General features: G+C 40.2%; 1 protein-coding gene across 1 annotated transcript in view; it reads right to left on the bottom strand.

The window, feature by feature from the left end:
• Positions 1-20,159, bottom strand: part of LOC145449113 (uncharacterized) — a 38,024-nt gene that overhangs the window by 10,470 nt on the left and 7,395 nt on the right. Inside the window, exons 7-33 of the mRNA XM_080327591.1 lie at positions 18,161-18,359; positions 17,939-18,101; positions 17,383-17,471; positions 16,463-16,616; positions 9,344-9,514; positions 9,204-9,290; positions 8,998-9,138; positions 8,811-8,942; positions 8,624-8,755; positions 8,437-8,568; positions 8,241-8,381; positions 8,048-8,185; positions 7,861-7,992; positions 7,668-7,805; positions 7,481-7,612; positions 7,294-7,425; positions 7,137-7,238; positions 6,960-7,079; positions 6,809-6,901; positions 6,646-6,750; positions 5,271-5,324; positions 5,162-5,206; positions 4,960-5,106; positions 4,482-4,649; positions 4,000-4,047; positions 457-621; positions 188-392 (exon numbers count right to left, since the gene is read on the bottom strand). Coding sequence (XP_080183717.1) covers positions 188-392; positions 457-621; positions 4,000-4,047; positions 4,482-4,649; positions 4,960-5,106; positions 5,162-5,206; positions 5,271-5,324; positions 6,646-6,750; positions 6,809-6,901; positions 6,960-7,079; positions 7,137-7,238; positions 7,294-7,425; positions 7,481-7,612; positions 7,668-7,805; positions 7,861-7,992; positions 8,048-8,185; positions 8,241-8,381; positions 8,437-8,568; positions 8,624-8,755; positions 8,811-8,942; positions 8,998-9,138; positions 9,204-9,290; positions 9,344-9,514; positions 16,463-16,616; positions 17,383-17,471; positions 17,939-18,101; positions 18,161-18,359 — 3,465 coding nt within the window. The remainder of the gene's footprint in view (positions 1-187; positions 393-456; positions 622-3,999; positions 4,048-4,481; positions 4,650-4,959; positions 5,107-5,161; positions 5,207-5,270; positions 5,325-6,645; positions 6,751-6,808; positions 6,902-6,959; positions 7,080-7,136; positions 7,239-7,293; positions 7,426-7,480; positions 7,613-7,667; positions 7,806-7,860; positions 7,993-8,047; positions 8,186-8,240; positions 8,382-8,436; positions 8,569-8,623; positions 8,756-8,810; positions 8,943-8,997; positions 9,139-9,203; positions 9,291-9,343; positions 9,515-16,462; positions 16,617-17,382; positions 17,472-17,938; positions 18,102-18,160; positions 18,360-20,159) is intronic.

Here is a 20,159-nt window from a genome sequence, read left to right as displayed (position 1 = left end):
AATGTAAAATGATCAATTACAGTGATGAGTAAGCATTTTTCGAAAATATATTCAGCAGTCACTATGATACACATTGTGACGATTTCGCTCATTAGAATGTTTCATACACGAATGCACAGCCTACTCCAGCACTCTAAAAGAAAGAGAGGAACAACTTTGTGACCGACCAATCACGTCAATTCCGAACCTTCTAATTCGTCTCCCCGTTTGGGTTCCTCACGTTTCGCTCTCTCCAACGATACCGAGCGTCCAGCATCACTGAACTTTGCTTTTGGGGTAGATCGCGAAACGGGACTCCCGAAATCGGATGACCTTTGACTCGGCACGACGGTAAACGTGTTTCGCCACATCTTAGGCGGGGTCTCCTTTACGACGTCATCATCGGTTGCGGTCTGTCGAGTCACACACACACACACTATTACACTCGATGACGCCACGTGTTGAGAAAAGGCAAACCTTAGTCGTGACGACAGGCGAAGAATCCAGAGACGCCAACCTCTTGTAATGCCGTAATCGGGGGTTTCCCAGTTGGGAACTACCAGTTGACTTTCTGAAACCACCTCGGTCCACTTCGAGGCCAGCGCCCCTCAGCTCTCTCAGGATGGCTTCGATGGATTTGCCCTGTGGACAATGGGTAAGGTGTTGCATTTGAAATTATTTTAGAATATTTCAATTTTTAATTATTTTTCAATTATTCTATCGAATACATGTCGTATTTCTACCATTTCTACCAATAGCAGTGGTAAGTGAATATGATTTTTAATTCTAATACTGATTTACTATATTTGTAATTATCTGATCTATTTTAAGTCATACTTCTACCAGTTGTTGGGATTTCAATTGATTTATTTACATGTATGTATGTAAATATGTGAATAATTTTAACGAAATATATTGTTCACGCCATTTAAGATTTGAGCAATAGGGAGTGTGAATACAGATAAGACGATAAATCGTACGATGTTTGGTGCATGTAATCGCTCGTGGATATTCGAGATGTACGTGTGTAATACCACGTAGAGACATTGATGATTATTAGCTAGTTCGGAAGTCGATATACATGCATGATTATTAGCCGGTTCGGAAGTCGATAGACATTCATAAGTACTTCGCTGATTGCGAGAAATATATACTGCATTTTGAACCATACGTGATTGGCAATAAAATTACGAGTTGTGGAGACAGAAACAAAATATATTCGTCCGTGTGATTCATCGAATTCGTGTGCAATAGACAGGCTTCGTGGTACGTCAGCCAACAAGGTCGTACGGCGTGTACGCCGGTCGTCGAACGAAAGAAGAACACGCAGCGAATTGTGAACGCAACCTTCTTGGAGTCAGATATACAATTATACAACTACAAACATTCGCTCGGCGTTAAAGTGGTTGACATTCCGACGTTCAATCAATCAAGACCGACCGGCCGACCGAAGACAATCAATATAAAGATTCGCCTTGCACGACGGCGAGAAATAGAAATACAGCAACGGACCACGGAAACGATCAATACAAAGATTCGCCTTGCAAAACGGCGAGAAAGACCATTCAGAGTAAACGACTATACGTTATTGCCAGGAAGAAATGCAGCGGGGTTGTGCTTTCGATGATCAATACGCCAGAGAGGAGACAATGATGAAGACAACGTCTGCAGTGTCAGAAAATGCTCGTAAATTGCAGAAGCTTGGCAGATTTGCGGACAGTGGTGCTCCAAGCATGTATCACACGGATTAGAAAAATTTAAGGTAGATCGATTTTATTCTCTTGCGCTACGACGTTAGTTGGTTACTGTTATTGGGATATTGACAAAGTATAGTTTTGTAAAGTAACTTGCAATCATTGGTTTCTAAACCCAGGTAGGGGTCGCATTTCCTGGGAGTCTAATCCTCCGCTGCTAGAGCTGTAGGACGCAGGTGCTTATATAGCATGATGTTTTGATAAGAGATGTGTGCGGGTAAACCCGTGGCAAGAAGGCTACCCTATTTATTCGATGCCATGATGCATCCAATAGCTGAATAGCTTGATATGTATGTGTGATGAATGATGATATATTGCAAGCCTTATGAAGAGATATTAGGCCTCTACCATACGACGATACCCTTATGTTGAGTATATCATTGAGAAATATGCACCGCGGTAGTGCATGATATTTGCAAACATTGCTTTGCATGTAATACAATAAATAGGGCACACTCTCGTTCTGTCGGTATATACCAATGTTAAATGCTACGTGATATGAATTAGGAAGTTTTATATCAATTTAGAATAAAATTATTGCAGGTGAATATTCGATTTTTTTTATACCCATAACAGTATCTTGCTAATTAGTTCGTGTGCGAGTGATATTATCGGTTTTCTGAATGCCCAATGTAATGTATCCTTTAATGTTGCCGTTATATCATGTATGTATTGTTTTGAGGTATTAAGTGATGTTTGTGTTTTTTGAGCGCCTAATGTCGTGGATTTGTATTTCAGTAGTCTGCATAAACAGAATGATGTTACTTCGAGTCATTTCAAGATCAGCCGAATACTATGTTATGATGGTATTTCGTTTTATTAGTTACTTTTCCCCTGCATATAAAATTGTTAACTGTCTCCAGTCGCTATGATTAGTTATGACCCTAGGTATGACGTTTTGAACGATATGTTCGGTTTTTTTTTACACGAAGTTCTTTTGCTGAAAGGGGGGAATTTATAACCGAACATTTTGAACAATATATTCGTTTTTTTTTTACACCAAGTTCTTTTGGTAGCAAGGGGGAACTTTCAACGAAATATATTGTTCACGCCATTTAAGATTTGAGCAATAGGGAGTGTGAATACTGATAAGACGATAAATCGTACGATGTTTGGTGCATGTAATCGCTCGTGGATATTCGAGATGTACGTGTGTAATACCACGTAGAGACATTGATGATTATTAGCTAGTTCGGAAGTCGATATACATGCATGATTATTAGCCGGTTCGGAAGTCGATAGACATTCATAAGTACTTCGCTAATTGCGAGAAATATATACTGCATTTTGAACCATACGTGATTGGCAATAAAATTACGAGTTGTGGAGACAGAAACAAAATATATTCGTCCGTGTGATTCATCGAATTCGTGTGCAATAGACAGTCGAACGGAAGAGGAACACGCAGCGAATTGTAAACGCAGCCTTCTTGGAGTCAATAATACATCTTGGAGTCAGATATACAATTATACAACTACAAACGTTCGCTCTGCGTTAAAATAATTGAGACAAAATATTAAATATAGCAACACCAAATTGCGCGAATAGCAAAGAAAAATGTCTAGTTGCACAACTCTGCCCACGAATATTCTACTTCATGTCCTATTCATTTACGAATTAATTTTGGGCCCATCCCTAGTCGAGAGTTTCGGGCGAGGTAGTTACAGCCCTGATTACCGATATACACCAACATCACAACAGTACTTATCACAACAATTCCAAAGGGTTGACAAAGGGATACACTTTCGGATCACACAGCCTTCACTACCAACTAATGAGGCTTGAATTTCCAATATAACAAGAAAAGAAATTCAACCGTCAACGAAAATCTCTGGCAAGGGGAGTTGATCTCAGAATCATGTCGCAGAATCAAGACCCGAATTCAAGAACCGCTGCGATCGAGTAAATCAATGATGACGACGAATTGATAACACTCGCTCACCAGTGATTTCAAATGTTTTGTCATTTATTCGCGTTCTCTACCATTGCTACCAATTGGAGTGGTGTTAAAATTTTCAATCTTTTCCAGCTAAGTTTATAATTCACGTTTCTTTCAAAATATTCATTGATTTCGTGTCACAATTCTACCGTTTCCACCAATCAGAGTAGTTCATAATTTCAATTGATTTCTTTCATTAGTTTCATTTTTTCAATTAATGTGGTAAAGTATCTTCATTCATCAAACAAATGCATGAATACAATACGAAGATGATAAATCAGTAACACTCGTAAATTTGATTTGTGGATTTGATTATTTGCGTCTTACGGTCCGAAGTCTCGAAGTCTGTCCGGCTCTGTCCGTGATCGGTGTTCGCTGAAGCGTGAAACAAATTTAATAACGCGCATTTTACAATTTAGAGGCACCCCCATCTGGGGGGGGGGGCCTGGCCGTATATATGTAGTGCTCCCGTGAAACTAATGAGGTTGATCAGGAACGTACGCATCACACCGTAATGTGATGTCATGACATGAGGGTACGATTCTTTGTGTCATATTTTTGAAAGCTACATATGAGACACATCAACACTATAATCTTATCAAATTCGGCGAGGTAGTCAAAAACTAATTGCGATATCGCCCAAAATCTCTACGCAAGTAACAAGGACATGCAGAAATGAAAGATCTTGAACGTAGTCATCGTCAGGCAGTTTCATTAAGTGGAACCCCTCGACCAACTACGTAAGCAATTAAATTGCCAGAATATTTGGATTTATTGTAAATCTGACAGTTTCCGCATTTAGCACTTACCCCTCGTCTGATATCTGCGACTTGCTTCTCTGCTCTGTCGATCTCCAACTCGATGTCGTTCATCACGGCTTTGATTGACGCGTCGCTGCGTTCCGCTTCATTGACTCTGCGTTCCGTTTCATCGAGTTTCTCGCCCATCGCGAACGTAGTAGCGGAATTGACGAGAATCTGAAAAAATAACCGTGGCGGTAGCAATCAGTTTGGACTTGAAAGAAAACCGATCGAATTTAGATGGAATTTAGGAATATATTGAAGCAGGATTTCGTTATCAAATTTACAATCGTTTTTGCCAATAAAGGTTATGCACTTTGCTTTAAACATGAAACTAATTAAATATGGCTTTGGATCCAAAATTTCTGATACTTTCTAGTTTTCATGCTACATTTGAACAGATTTCTGTTGCTATTGGATTCGCGATCGGATTAAGTAATGGATTGAACCAAATTAATTATGTATTTTCAGTAAATCTCTGACTCACAGCTTCTTCGGCTTGGTTGAGTTTGTGAATTCTCTCGAAGTCTTCGGGTTTCGACGAGCTACTGGAGGACGACGAAGAAGATTTCTCGATAGCCTCTGACAAAATCGTGACCGTTTTGGAATTTATCATTCGGATTGCGACAGAGCTCTGGAACGCGCAATTAAAAAGTCATGGTGCGCTCTGCGAGTGTGAAAACACTCACCTCGTCCACTTGGCCGCTAGCTGATGACGAAGAGCTCGTGACGGCCTAAAATCAGTCAATCAGACATGGCACAATTTGGAATGTGAAAATTCACAATTGGAAAACTCACAATTTTTCGTTCTCCATCAGATAACAGGCTCTTGGATATTGCCGGAATGGTGTCCTATTCAAATTGAGGCAATATTTATCATAGTGGCAATAAAATTTGATAACAATCTTTCACAGGTAACGACATATAGAAACAATTGGTATTGCTGTGTCAAAATCATGTTTTTCTTCCATAAGTTAGCTTCTAAAGCGGGGGTTCTTACACCAATTTTTAGCGTGGATCGCTAAAGTGCTTCAGAAGTCTTCGCAGATCTCCGAGATATTGTTATGACCATTGATATCAGCTAAATAAACCATTATTCGTCAAGACCAGTTCTTGTTCAGGGACCACAATAGCAAAGCTAGCACGGTAGCTCATTGTATGCTGCAAAATCAGTCTGTATTCAGTCAAGTTTACTTTGGTGTCGACAGTTATGGTTCACATCTAACAGTGCCAAACTACGAGAGGATATAACTCTCAATATGTGATGATAAAATTTCCACGTGTCAAGAACACAAGTTCTAGAGCAGTGGTTCTTAAACTCTTTTCGACGAGATACCCTTGATGACAGTGAAAAATTTCGCACCCCCCTATATCGTCACATCAAAATTATTAGATGAGGATCAAGAATGTTTGCAATTCCGTTTGGTATCATGGAAGGTGTTATGGCTGTTGAAACACTTCCAAATATAAAATTCAGACTATGCACCATGCAATTCTTTATGAGCTGAAGGTAAATCGCGCGTAGCACGAAAAACGTCCAGTTGAATGTTTCGTTAAACATAACCATATGCAATGCTCATATGTATGTATGTACCATATGTAGCTCGTAACATGTAGGTATTTTAACGATTTGGGTGCCTAATTCACTTGACCTTAGCTCAAACGTACCTGACCATAAATCATCTAAAACAAAAACCAATGACATACACCCATTCATCAGTTAAGCTACACTTCATTCAAGGACATCTTCTGATTAGTGCAAGGTTCGGTATCGGTCAAAATCTACCATCAGCGTGTTGGTGGTACGACGCAATTATGACATTTCAAATCGAATTATAGTTAGGTTAACAACATTATTGAAAGGGGGAAGTTTCAGCACAAATTGAAGTCACCACGCATCAAGGATTGGTCGCAGTCAGAGAACCACTGATACATAGATGACTTGTATTTTTCCGGCTGTTGTAATTTCATTCCATATTCCCATAGATGATGGGTTCCATTTCCTTTTATGCTTACTTTGTTGTCGTTAATAATTGATTTATATTTGTATTGATACGTTGTCCAGTCGTTTTATAAAATTCCATCAGGTGAAGAAATGTTGCCTTCATTAATGTTCCTCGCTTGTAAATACTGTTATAACATCAGTGTCATGTTGAAATGTGATTGGACTCACTTCCTCTTGGCTTTTGGCGCTCGGTGGCTTCGAGGAGTCACTGGAGGCAGACGAAGAGCTGGATCGAGATTTTTGAATCGATTTCGTCCGATCGAAGGGCTGGACCTGAAATATTTTGTGACATTATAATCTCGACAAAAGTGAAATAAAAGTTCAGATATACGTTCTCGATGACTTCCTCCAAGCTGTCGCGTCTCGAAGATCCACTAGAGGATGACGAAGAGCAGGATTTCTCAACCTCCAGAATTATGTCACCCTGAAAGAAAAAGAATCGTTGTAAAAATACTTTGGTTGAAAATAAAAAAAAATCTTACAGCTTTCTTCACGATATTGACTTTTCGCGGTCTTTCAGCAATCTTCAGCTTTGAAGATGAGTCCAAGGACTTATCAGCAATTTCGCGCTCGCTTGGAAACGGCGAAGAGTTCGCGACAGCCTTTGTAATCAGTTTAGTTCGACAGATAAATGAATTTGATTGAAAGAAAAAACTTACAATCGTTCTTTTGCCATTGTCAGACTCTCCACTTGAAGAAGACGAAGATGAGATCTCAACCGCCTTTGTAACGTCACCAGCCTTCAGGATAGGCGGTAGGTCCTACAATCACTTCATTGTGATCGATAAATAAAATTGAATATCAGAAAAAACTCACAATCTTTCTTCCTTCTTTTTCAGACTCCCCACTAGAAGACGAAGAAGAGCTTTCAACACCCTTTGTGACATCATCAGTCTTCAATCTTAGTGACTTTGTGACGTCGTCAGTTTTCCAGATAGGTGTTACGTCCTGTCAATCAATTTACTGTGAGATAGATATAAATTAGGTTAGAAAAATAACTCACAATCTTTCTTTCGACTTTTTCAGAATATCCACTAGAAGACGAAGAAGAGCTCTCAACATCCTTTGTGACGTCATCAGTCTTCAATATTAGTGACTTTGTGACATTATCAGTTTTCCAGATTGGTCGTACGTGCTGCAATCAGTCTGATGTCAGAGAGGGATGAATTTGAATATAAGAAGAAACTCACAATCTTTCTTCCTTCTTTTTCAGAATCTCCACTAGAAGAAGATGACGAAGAAGAGCTCTCAACATCCTTTGTGACGTCCTCAGTCTTCAATATTAGTGACTTTGTGACGTCATCAGTTTTCCAGATGGGTGTTACATCCTGAAATCAGTTTAATGTGAGAGAGAAATAACTTTGAATATAAGAAAAAACTCACAATCTTCCTTTCTCCTTTTTCAGAATCTCCACTAGAAGACGAAGAAGAGCTCCCAACATCCTTTGTGACGTGATCAGTCTTTAATATTAGTGACTTTGTGACGTCATCAGTTTTCCAGATTGGTCGTTCGTCCTGCAATCAATTTAATGTCAGAGAGGGATGAATTTGAATATAAGAAGAAACTCACAATCTTTCTTCCTTCTTTTTCAGAATCTCCACTAGAAGAAGATGACGAAGAAGAGCTTTCAACAGCTTTTGTGGCGTCATCAGTCTTCAATAGTAGTGACTTTGTGACGTCATCAGTTTTCCAGATGGGTGTTACATCCTGAAATTAGTTTAATGTGAGAGAGAAATAACTTTGAATATGAGAAAAAACTCACAATCTTCCTTTCTCCTTTTTCAGAATCTCCACCAGAAGAAGATGAAGATGAAGAAGAGCTTTCAACAGCTTTTGTGGCGTCATTAGTCTTCAATATTAGTGACTTTGTGATATCATCAGTTTTCCAGATGGGTGTTACATCCTGAAATCAGTTTAATGTGAGAGAGAAATAACTTTGAATATGAGAAAAAACTCACAATCTTCCTTCCTTCTTTTTCAGAATCTCCACTAGAAGACGAAGAAGAGCTCTCAACATCCTTTGTGACGTCATCAGTCTTCAATATTAGTGACTTTGTGACGTCATCAGTTTTCCAGATGGGTGTTACATCCTGCAATTAGTTTAATGTGAAAGAGAAATAACTTTGAATATGAGAAAAAACTCACAATCTTCCTTCCTTCTTTTTCAGACTCTCCACTAGAAGACGAAGAAGAGCTTTCAACAGCGTTTGTGGCGTCATCAGTCTTCAATATTAGTGACTTTGTGACATGATCAGTTTTCCAGATGGGTGTTACGTCCTGTAATCAGTGTATTTTGTGATAGATATAAATTTAAATAAAAGAAAAAACTCACAATCTTTCTTTCTGCTTTTTCAGAATCTCCACTAGAAGACGAAGAAGAGCTTTCAACAGCTTTTGTGGCGTCATCAGTCTTCAATATTAGTGACTTTGTGACGTCATCAGTTTTCCAGATGGGTGTTACATCCTGAAATCAGTTTAATGTGAGACCGAAATAACTTTGAATATAAGAAAAAACTCACAATCTTCCTTTCTCCTTTTTCAGATTCTCCACCAGAAGAAGATGAAGATGAAGAAGAGCTTTCAACATCCTTTGCGACCTCGTCAGTCTTCAATATCAGTGACTTTGTGATGTCATCAGTTTTCCAGACTGGTCGTACGTCCTGCAATCAGGTTAATGTCAAAGGGATGAATTTGAATATAGGAAGAAATTCACAATATTTCTTACTCCTTTTTCAGAATCTCCACTAGAAGACGAAGAAGAGCTCTCAAAAGCTTTTGTGACGTCATCAGTTTTCGAGATAGGTGTTCCGTCCTGGAATCAGTTCATGTGACAACAGGAAATATTCCAATATATGAGAAACTCACGATTTTCCCCACTCCTTTGTCTGCAGATTTCCTGAAATTTCCGCGGTGAATTTCCAAACCCGCCTGCCTCAATTCTGCCATAATCAGATCGATCGGTTTTCCCGCCATTATGTCAGAATCCGCACTCGAGGAGCTTGAGGAGCTTGAAGAGCTCGAAGAGCTTGAAGCATTCTGAATTTCAAATCGAGGGGATTACTCGCCTGACATTACTCTCCTATATGATATACTGGTAATTTTAATCAATGCATAATTGGTAAATACACGCACAATGCCAAGAGCAATCTTTCCTCTATGGAAAATGTCGCGATTGCAGTCAACGTTTGGTAATAAACTCAGATTCCTACTGCTATGCAATACTTGAAGATACCCAGGCGGCTGTTCGTGAAGTGGCAATTACTCCCATAATGTTTCCCTCATATTGAGGACTGCATTCTTGTGCTGAGCGCGCCCCGCTTTTGCACATCTGTAGGTGTATCAATGGTGTTTTCTTTTGTGTACTGGTTTGCTGTTTCCATATTGACTTGTCTGGCATAGGCCGCTTGACTGAGCATATTCAAGTGAATATCAGAACAAGCACAACTTGCAACCAAACACTAACAACGAACTGATACCCCTAAATTTGTCTACATCACAGCACATGCATCAGAAGCGTAGTATATTATTGACATCAGAGAACCACCAAACTTGTTTTATGATTTATAGCAGCTCATTCGAAATGAAACGCTTAATATAGAAAGGTATAGAACTGTGTCTTGGCAATAAATTTTGATAAAATACAGCTAAACAGTGCGACGCAATCGCCAGCTAGATAGACCACAAACTCTGAACAAGCTCCATCGTATTAGTCGATCAGTAGACTTCGTCGGTACGCAAGTAGATGTAGAGTTCCACTTGCTTATGAGCATAAGTAGCGATTTCCAATACCTAGGAAAGAACTACTTCCAGTGGAAGTATAAATGAAGATTTGGTTGAAGGCTGACTAAATTAGCAATCGTACAATTTGTGTTCACGACTAACTAGCAATGAATAATCACACTACATCTTGTTTGTTTTAAAAAATACGGGCAGCCACCGCGTTACACGGGCTCCGTCCTGTATCCTTACGTCAATATCGCTCATAAATGAAATATTCCGACGTGGAGGAAGTAAATGGTTATGCCGACAACAATGTTCCAGTAGAAGTTAAAAGCAGCCCACAAGCATAACAACTTGAGTTTATATTATGGTTGCCATACGTTCGGACTTTCCCGGACATGTCCGTATTCCATATTTAAACGGCGTCCTGAAGGAAACGCTGAAATATGCCTAAATGTCCGGACTTCTGAAGGCTTGAAGGGAGATGAAAATGTTTTCGTAAATCAACATAAACAATATCTTATTTTGAAGATTTATGCTACTTGGAAATTTTCTTCGCGCTACGCGCTATTTACTGTTACATATATTGATTTCAATGAGTGTAGCCCTGTCCTCGCTAAATCTACAAATTAGATTCATTTCAGTTTGTTCTTTCTGTATTTGTTAATATATTGCAGTATGATTTGATCCTGGTAAATCTACACGTTTCTGACCACTAATTACTACTATTTGGCTGTTCTGAGCTATTGAAGAAAGCTCCTTGGATCTGCGTGTGTGATCAAAATTGCAAGTGATCTCAGAGCGGTCATTCGTCACTTGGCTAGTGCGTACAACAGGAACTGTGGCCGTAGCATCGACTCCAATCAAGCACTATACGACCAGCGTGTCTTGCAACAAGTCGTTGCATCGACCGCTACAGTGACAATCTGTTATGGTACTGCAGGTTTCTCTAATAATAGGCCTACAACCTTAGGTAACGTGCTTATGCACACGCAATGGCGAGTGGCGAGATCTTCGGGTGCAATGTAAAACGATACACTAATTAGTCCCGCTGTCAGTCACAGACGGGAGATGAATAGGAGATAAATGGGTTTCGTCGCATATACTGTTCTGTGAAAACGCTCATAACCACGAATGAGAATCGAGCAATCTAATCACGAATGAGCAATTATACTAAGATATACCAGGAAGGAGGGGTATTTGAGCTTGGGAACGGGGGATATTGGACACCGATTACCTCCCCCTGTCTACGCGCCTGCGCGTGACATGAGCATGTCTTAGCGATGTACAATTACGTTTCCTGCATTCTCAAAGTCATCATCTCCATCAGTTCTACCGCTAACTTTGATCACGTGGGCTGAGAGAGGCTAAAAATTTTATAGTGATATATCGAAAAACCAATTTACGGACAGAATGCATTCACAAAATTTAACAACCAGTCGCATATAGTAAGCTAACCTGAAGTTGTATCGATCACCCTGTGGGCCTCAGTTCAGACCAGTGTTTTTGGGGCGGGAGTTGGCACAGAAGTGTTGTTTCGGTCTGGCTACAACACAGAGTCACATATCTGCACCGACCTAACAGTACAGCAGGGCTATCAAACACATGGCCGACGGGCCAGACAATTTCATATGGCACATGAAGAAGTCTGTTGCAGACCAGAAGAGAACACCGACCCTAGCAATCACTAGAGCTCAAATTCGAAATAGCATAAAAGCGCTTGTTAAAGAACCCAGCCCTGTATACAATCGATAGGCAAAGCATTGTCAGTGTGACGTCATATGCGTTCATACGTCATTTTGAAACCAGCCAGGGGGCGATAAAGAGTGTCCGGAATTCGGCCCACGAAAATATGGTAACCCAAGTATATAGTGGGGCATTGATGAAAGCTAGCTATGCTTATATTTCGCATTCTGCAGTTCGCATGTCGCAGTCAACCCTGTGCCGTTACTTTAAGACCAAGTGGATACGCAGCTGCAATAGACGATAGTGACTGGTTTGCAGGTCTTGTAATGGAAAACGACAAAGAAACAGGTGGAGGTGACATGAAGTTTACGGGTCCAAACGGCCGGCCAACAACTTTTCGACTTCCTAAATATGAAGATGTTTGCTGGCTATGTCATAACCATACATCTGCTGTATTTAGTCAACAACATTACAAACAACTCGGGGCAATTACGCATTTACTATAAAAGTACGGAAAAGATTTCAATTGCATGGACATAGTTTCAATTACTTTAACGTAATTCCAGTGGCTATGTGTCTCATTTCTATGTAGGGTTACAATACGTTCTCCTTCAGGAGGATTTGTCCTCCTTTTTGGCAATTTGTCCTTCTTTTAAGCCTAAAATGGTCAAATAGACCACGAAAAACGTGAAATGTTGGGCCGAACCCACGGGCGACGGATATTTCGGGAGTCGTGTTGACCAACAGAACTAAATTAGCTCTATAAGTATAAAAATCGCCCATTTTCTCGTCCGCTATTTGTGTACCCTGTGAAAAGAGATCCCCCTTTCCGTATCTCAAAATATGGTAATCCTATTTATATGGTAACTCTAATCAATTTTTTTAAGCAAAAATGGAATTCCAAGACAGCGTAATGGCTTCCGGATCGGTAGCTCGTGGGTTCAATCCCTGGCCTGGTCAGACCAAAGACCCGATTAGTAAAACCGGTATACATGGATCCTCCGCTTGGCACTCGGCATTATCAGGATGACATGGGCAGTAGGGTTGTTTAAAGATAACTTTTTTCTGGATTCCAGCCATTCAGGGTTTAAGTTGTCAAGATAGCCTAGAAAAGCGGCACACCAAATTTGGTTCAATTCTGACAAGTATCAGGCTCCACAGATCCAATTAAAATTTTCAATTTGTTCGGAAAATCAAAAAAAAATTCAACTTTTTCTGTCAACCCCAAAGAATTGTTGAGCTGTCTTCAAAGACGATGCAAAACAAATTTGAGTCAATTATAACAACTAGAAGTGGAGTTATTTGAGTTTTTCATTGATTATTCTCGGATTACCCTTAATTGGTGGAGTACAATATGCAATTATCTGGTGAATACTTCACACTTGACAACTGGCACGACCTTCATAACTATCAGCCCCCGCCCAATGAGAGGAATATTATCGGCGTGTCCCTATTACCTAAAGGAGGACGTATGGTGACCCTACCTAGTAATCGATTTTTCTAGCAGTATAATTACACTAGTGGGTGCTAAAGAATGGGTGCAGAATTTGAGCCACAAAAGTATGGCCCCCTATGACATAATACAACTCACACTTTGGCATAAAATGACTTTTAGATCGGATTTTAAAGTTACATGGGAGAATATATACACACCACGTCTGTATACAGACCAGTGTTGGGACGACTTAACTTTTTCTGATGACTTGACTTGAGTCACTTTGCAGAAATTACTTGACTCGGTGCGGTGTGAATTGACTAGTTTCTCGAAGCAAAATTTTCGAGCAAATTACAAGTCTAGTAATCGGTGTCGCCTAAATCGCTGTTCCTATAAGTAGGCTACATGTTCTCGAAACGCGGATACGATCAGTGCGAGCAACGATTGCGCCGCCCGGTTTTACTCAGCCAGTATGTCACAAATATATTGACCGGAAACGAAGTGATTAGAGCAGGGGTTCTCAGCCCTTTCTTGGCCGTGGCCCATTTTCCTGGTTGAAAATGTGCTTTGGCCCACCTCTAATCTTAAAGTCATAATCCTGTTCAATGCGTGGTAATCGACGGCGCCGATATGCCTATTTCTTTAAAATATGCGCATTTTTCTTCTTATTTAATGATGAAATCAAAATATAAACATGTCGGAGCATGAAGTCGCGCGGAGCGGCGAAAATTTTCAAGTTCAATGATTATCTTCCAACAATCGACCAACGAAATAATCTTGGGCCCCTTCTATCTCTCATGATTGGGGTTCGGCAGTTACGGCTCTGGTAGATCATATGCTCAAACTTTTGAGTATTTTATGATCGTCCGCTGCTCCATTCGCTTCGCGAAACACAATGATCGGATTCCCGTATACACTGTGTGACTGGAATTTTAGTTTCACTATTGAGGGGAATGGTATAATCAGTCTGAGCTAGCTTCAAACAATTCATTGCTTACGGGGTACTACAGAGGAGCGGAGAAAGATCTTCAGATTATATGCATGCTGTATAGCCTACAATGTACATTGTATGTCACGTACTGAACCAACTGAAGTTGCGATGTCGGAATATTCCATCCACTATCAATTCATGTGACTCTCACATTATGTAGGCCCTACATTGATTTCCAGGCATGACATTTTAAACAGACTGCAAATATTAATGCGCTCCGCTGAATCCCCAATCCATTACTATTCGTTGCAGTGGTGCAGTATACCTCCACCAGAAGTTGCTAATAATTTGTCATTATGGCCATTTTTAACTTACAATAATACGACCTGCCGAAGTACAATAAATTTATACATCAATTACACTTCATTCCGAGTTTATTGCACACCCCTTTCAATGGCATACGACATTATGACCCTGCCGGAATACTTGGTTACTTCAGCATTACCTTCCAGGTATTATATACGCGCATATTAGTTTAGATGCTGTTAGCGATATGTAGTCATAGCCAGTGCAATAAGCCGCCTTTTCTGCCTCCCATTTTAGACTTGAAATGCTGACTCCATACGTACCACTACGTCTCATCAGAGTCGGATGAAAAGCTTTATGTAGCCTACGTATAATCAACTAATAAGAATTTATTTTTTTAGCTATTAACACATCAAATATTACTAAACTTACATTATTTCTAAGATTTTCCAAATAGCTCCGTGGCCCGCACTTTGAGAACTCCTAGATTAGAGCTTTTGTTGGCGCAGATTAGTAGTGTTCTATCTATAGCAGTGAACTGCTCAGTGCAAATCTTAACGAACCCATTGCGTTATTTGAATCACACTGATACACTATATTAGTTTACAGATTTAGATTACTCGTCAACGATTGGTTCAGGCCTCAATTGTTGTATCGTATGGATGTGTTGGTGGATTGTGTGTTACATCGTATTAATTAGTTTCAACTTTCTGAGGTTTCATATTCTATTACCTATTTGGTGGACTGTTGCCGACGTGGCTCAGCAGGTCTACATATATGCGAGCCATTGAATGTGCAATTAACACGATATTCGTTACTCGATTCACAGTTAATAGTAGATCAATATGTACTACATCCATCTTGCAAGATGCAATAGCTAGAATCATATATCGAACTTCGAAATGACTGAGTGACTTGACTCGTGTCACCTTCACAAATCGAATGACTTGACTCGAGTCAAAACGAGCAATGACTCGTGAATAGAAGGTAGTGACTTGATCCCAACACTTGTACAGACTGCCCATCTAGTTAGTTAAACCCATCCCATCTAGAAACCCCGACCCTTTGAAATGCCGATTCGATCTCAAACATTTTTAGCTCATCAACAATTCATATTGCGAGTTGCGCAATTTGACAATCCAGTAGTTTGTAAAAGTCTGTCATTCTAAGCTTGTTTTCACTGCAGCTACCTATTCTACCACAGGGCCAGCCTGAAGCCTGAACCAACCAGGGAACTGTAAGACTGCCGTGCTGCTTTGGACTTTCTCGCAGCTATCTTTTCTAATAGCTCATTTGTTTAACTTTCTTGCAGGAGCTCGGTTTCCTATCATTCAGTCAGATAAGTAGCAGAACTAAAGTATAGCAATAGCAAGTTTGACTGAATGTCCTGAGCAGTTAAACTGGCTACTTATATAGCCCAGACGCAGTCTCTTCCATCGAGTTTGTATTGATGACTGACAGTGCTGATATACTGGGTGAACTACCACTATACTTTGGTAATCACTAATCAGTTCCACACACCTTAGGATATTCCCAGCATTGCAAAAGATTTTCCTGCCTGTTCCTGTCACCACTCTACCAGTCTTGTGCAAAATTCAATCATGTTTATTGGTGTCACTATATGGAATAACTTACCGTCTGATCTCCGTAATTTACCTTCACGTGACCGCACAAACCAAGTTTAGACTCTGCTCTCAAGCTCTACCTAGGATGGCCATGTCGGGAAAAACCGAACGATCAAAATAAAGTTAGTGGTTTATAACAAGACTCGCAGAAACTTCAATAGAACTGTGCCTAATAATAATAATATTGGAAAAGCAGTGTAATATTTCTGATCCGCAAAATTATTTTTGAAATTGTGCCCTGAGCTAAAACAGCCGAGAACCAAAACTGTCACAAAACTCACATCGGGTGTTTTGCTGGTCATTTCGGTTGTCACGGAAACGTGCGATTGCGTCTCTTTTTCTGCTCCAGTCCGAGCCTCGGCAGCCAAAATCAGAGAGAATTTTTCGTCCAGGTCGTCGTTGTCAGCCATGAAGTTGGCGTCATCTTGCGATATTCTGCAATTTTTCATCATTTTCATCAATTTTAAGCATTACCGGTATCTGCTGCAGAAAATGAGAGGCTGATACACCCGACCCGCTACTTTATCACCCCGGATGACGTGAGGTGCTACAACAGAGTTGCATCGGACTGTATCATGTACTTAGTATTTCCTATCCCTCTGCCTTAATTATATACGTAAATTGAATCTTACAATACGGTAACTACCAGTAAAATTATTGTTACATGATAACAAACTAAACGACTGAATCCATTCCCTTCCGTCGTTAAGGTCAAGCCTGTTAATGACATTCTACGATGAAGAGATCTTACAATAAAGCATTGGAATTCGCGCCAAACCAATTTATTTCCTATGTTCTAATTCAAGGGTCAAACTCGCTGCCTGTGGGCTGGATGTAGCACACCAGGACATATTCTGAACGATAAAGGTGGATTGTGGGACTCGGCAGTATTTTAGAACCTTTGCCTTCGATATTGCTGTTTTCGTCGGCAACGCCAACCTACCAGGTTGAAAAATTGGCTAATTTTGATTTGGTGGCCCATGTTCTAATTCATTCCAAGAACTCCAAATGGATCTAGTACATGAGCTCTACACTGCGCAATAGCAGGCACAGTGCAAGTTCGAGTTTGCCTTCGGCAGTTCAAGACAGTCTAGCGGAACATTAAGATGTTTGATTTCATATTATTTCTTGTAGGAGCCTCTGTTTTGATGCCTTGTCACAAATTCGTTTTTCATTTGATTTTATTCAATTTCAAACTCACGTGTCCTGGGCCGGGGATGAATCAACGACGTCGCGATCGACAGGGCGGATCAATTCTTCGACAACACCAGGGGGAGCCACAGATCCAGGCTGAAGGAAAATTTACAGATTTAAATAATGGGCATGTTCACCGAAGTAAAAGCCTGTCAAACTATAGATTACTAACCTAAGGATAGATACACAAGCGCATCTGGTAAGGGCAATGTAACCACCCCGAAACACCCTTCAAAGTCTGAAAATCTGCATTATTCCGAACAATTGCTTGAAGAAATTAGGCATTGTTATGGTTATCGTGTAACGCCGCTCCCGTTGTTAGAACAATGTCGATTTCATAATTTGAGGGCCGTTTCTAATGCAATGACTACATTTGATTGGTATTTTCCAAATTAGTGCGAAACTATCTTTCGATTAAGATCAGTTGCATTAACTTCTTGCGCATGCTGCCTTCATATTGCTCACTAGTAAATGAAACTGCTTGACGAAGTGCAACAACGGGAGTTGCATATCTATCTGTGGACTAGTAATCTATAGACAAACCGTAACCAAAATTGTCTGACCTCTTCGTTTGGAGCCATGTGATCAATTTCCTGACTCATGGACCGGATCAGCGCAGGGCTGTCGGCGACATCAATTGGCCTTGGTTGTTTCCGGGGCAGATCGTCTACGATTTCAAATTTCGAGCTCGACAGGGATTGAGGTGTGTCTGTCACGTTTGACCGCCTGTCACGCAGAATTGGAAATCTAAGCAAAAAGTAAAATTAAAAAAAAAGAAAACGGACCAAACTTGAGTTGCCGGAATATGCTGCTCCCCATTTGAGTCGTCTCTGGTCGACTCTGAAACTTCGGGGTCCGACGAAATTCGTAACCCCGAAAACGTCCAATTGTCGTCCTCTGTGACGTCACACATGCTTTCTGGCTGGCGATCGATGGCGGTGAAAGTGATGGAAGTTCTGAATTGTTGTGGCGAGCTCGAACCATCTAAACAGAGCAAATGGACTCGTGAATCAAGTTGTAACAACTTGACTCGCAGATTGACTCGGAACAAATTAACCTAAAAATTGACTCAAAACAAGTTAACTTGAAATAAATTGACTTGGGTCAATGAGGGACCAGACTAATATCTTTTTGATGAGAAAGTTGAGACATGAAGATTCATTTCATGTTATTTTTATAGCTGAAATGATCATATTTTTAAAGCTGTATTGGGACATAAGCTACTATTAATCAGGAAAACGACCCTCACCTATTTACAAAAATAGTGGACTTGAGCCAAAATGCAAGCCAATATAAACAGTCTGCGTGATAACTGTCATTCAGGCGATTGACTTATGGTCGCGAGTGTTTCATAATTATACCCATTTCACATTCCATTCTACGATTTAGAAAGTAAAATGAGCCATGTATTCAGCAATATGACAGCTTAATTTAGCATATATAGGATTTATCTTTCTCTGACATCACCTCAGTGCAGCTTTTTCACTTTTCTGTGCACGGTGTGCTAGGACAGCGGACTTCCGCCTTTTTCAGAATAGTACACCATTTCAACATTCACAAAAAACTATACGCCCCATTACAGTAGTGTTCAACAATAACCGTGACAACTATAAATAAACACTCTTGCCTTCACTAACATAGTGATGACTAAAAAAGGTCTTCATCACTTGCACTTGTATCCCTTAGAAGTGGTGAACCCTCGAGTATTTCTGGCACGGTACGCCCGGCTGAAGAGCACTGCTCTAGGAGACCTGTTTCAAACCCTGGTAACTCCATAAAAATAATTTCACATCTAATGATCCCCGTCTCTCCTCGGTTACTTACTTTTCAGCATAATAGGTGCCCTAGCACACGTACCAATCTCTGACCTCACTATTGAATGTTATGAATAAATCTGTATTGCCAATATATAAACGCTCATGACAGTGAATGACTTCAGGCAATTTGCTCTAGAAACCTTGTTCTTTCAATCCCAATATGACAAAACTTCTTTCAATCTGCATACTGTCATTGCAAATCCCTATGAAACAGCTGAATTATCCTGCACTGAACAGTTTCTTCATGTCTAAAAAACAATCTCTCCTTCCTGTAACAAGATGGGCTCCTTCTCAAACCCTGACTGAACACACAGAGCAGTGACCTGGTACACAACCTTCTAATCTGAAATGAGAATTCCATCCTCCATATCACATCTCTCTCCTTGCACTAGGTTCCAGGTTCATTGGTTGAACCTGTCCCTCTGCAAGTTGGATACATCGAATGTGTTGTGGACTGCCGATCTCCCATTCATCTTTCCTAGGGTTGCCATACGTCCGGAATTTCCCAGACATGTCCGGAATTTCACTGTTAAAACTGCGTCCGGGAGGAATTTCTGAAATATGCCCAAATGTCCGGAATTTTGAAGGCTTCAAGTAAAATCATGATTTTCTCGTAAATCAACATAAACAACATTACTTTGGCTAGATTTATGCTTCGTGAAATTTTTCTTCGCGCTGCGCGCGATACAGCATCACGTATATTAGATTTAATATGGGGACTACCACCCTCGCAAAAAATTGCGTTCATTTACAGAAATAAGTTCAATTATAATCGCCGTTTATTTGATGCTTTGTTCAAAGATAGTGGTTCTAAACCTGGGTTAGTTTGCCTTTATTCTAGGCCTCTGGGGTTCACGATGATGTTGAAAGTAATCAGCTTTCAAATTCGGCTGTGAGTAAGTCTAGGTAAATTTGCGGACCTTTAATTAGTAATCAGCTTATAAAATTTGGAGCTAGGCCACGGCAA

Source organism: Botryllus schlosseri, chromosome 1, assembly GCF_051294905.1.
Source record: "Botryllus schlosseri isolate E-star chromosome 1, Bs_hap1, whole genome shotgun sequence".
Lineage (NCBI taxonomy): Eukaryota > Metazoa > Chordata > Ascidiacea > Stolidobranchia > Styelidae > Botryllus > Botryllus schlosseri.
This window is presented reverse-complemented; position numbering and strand designations above follow the sequence as displayed.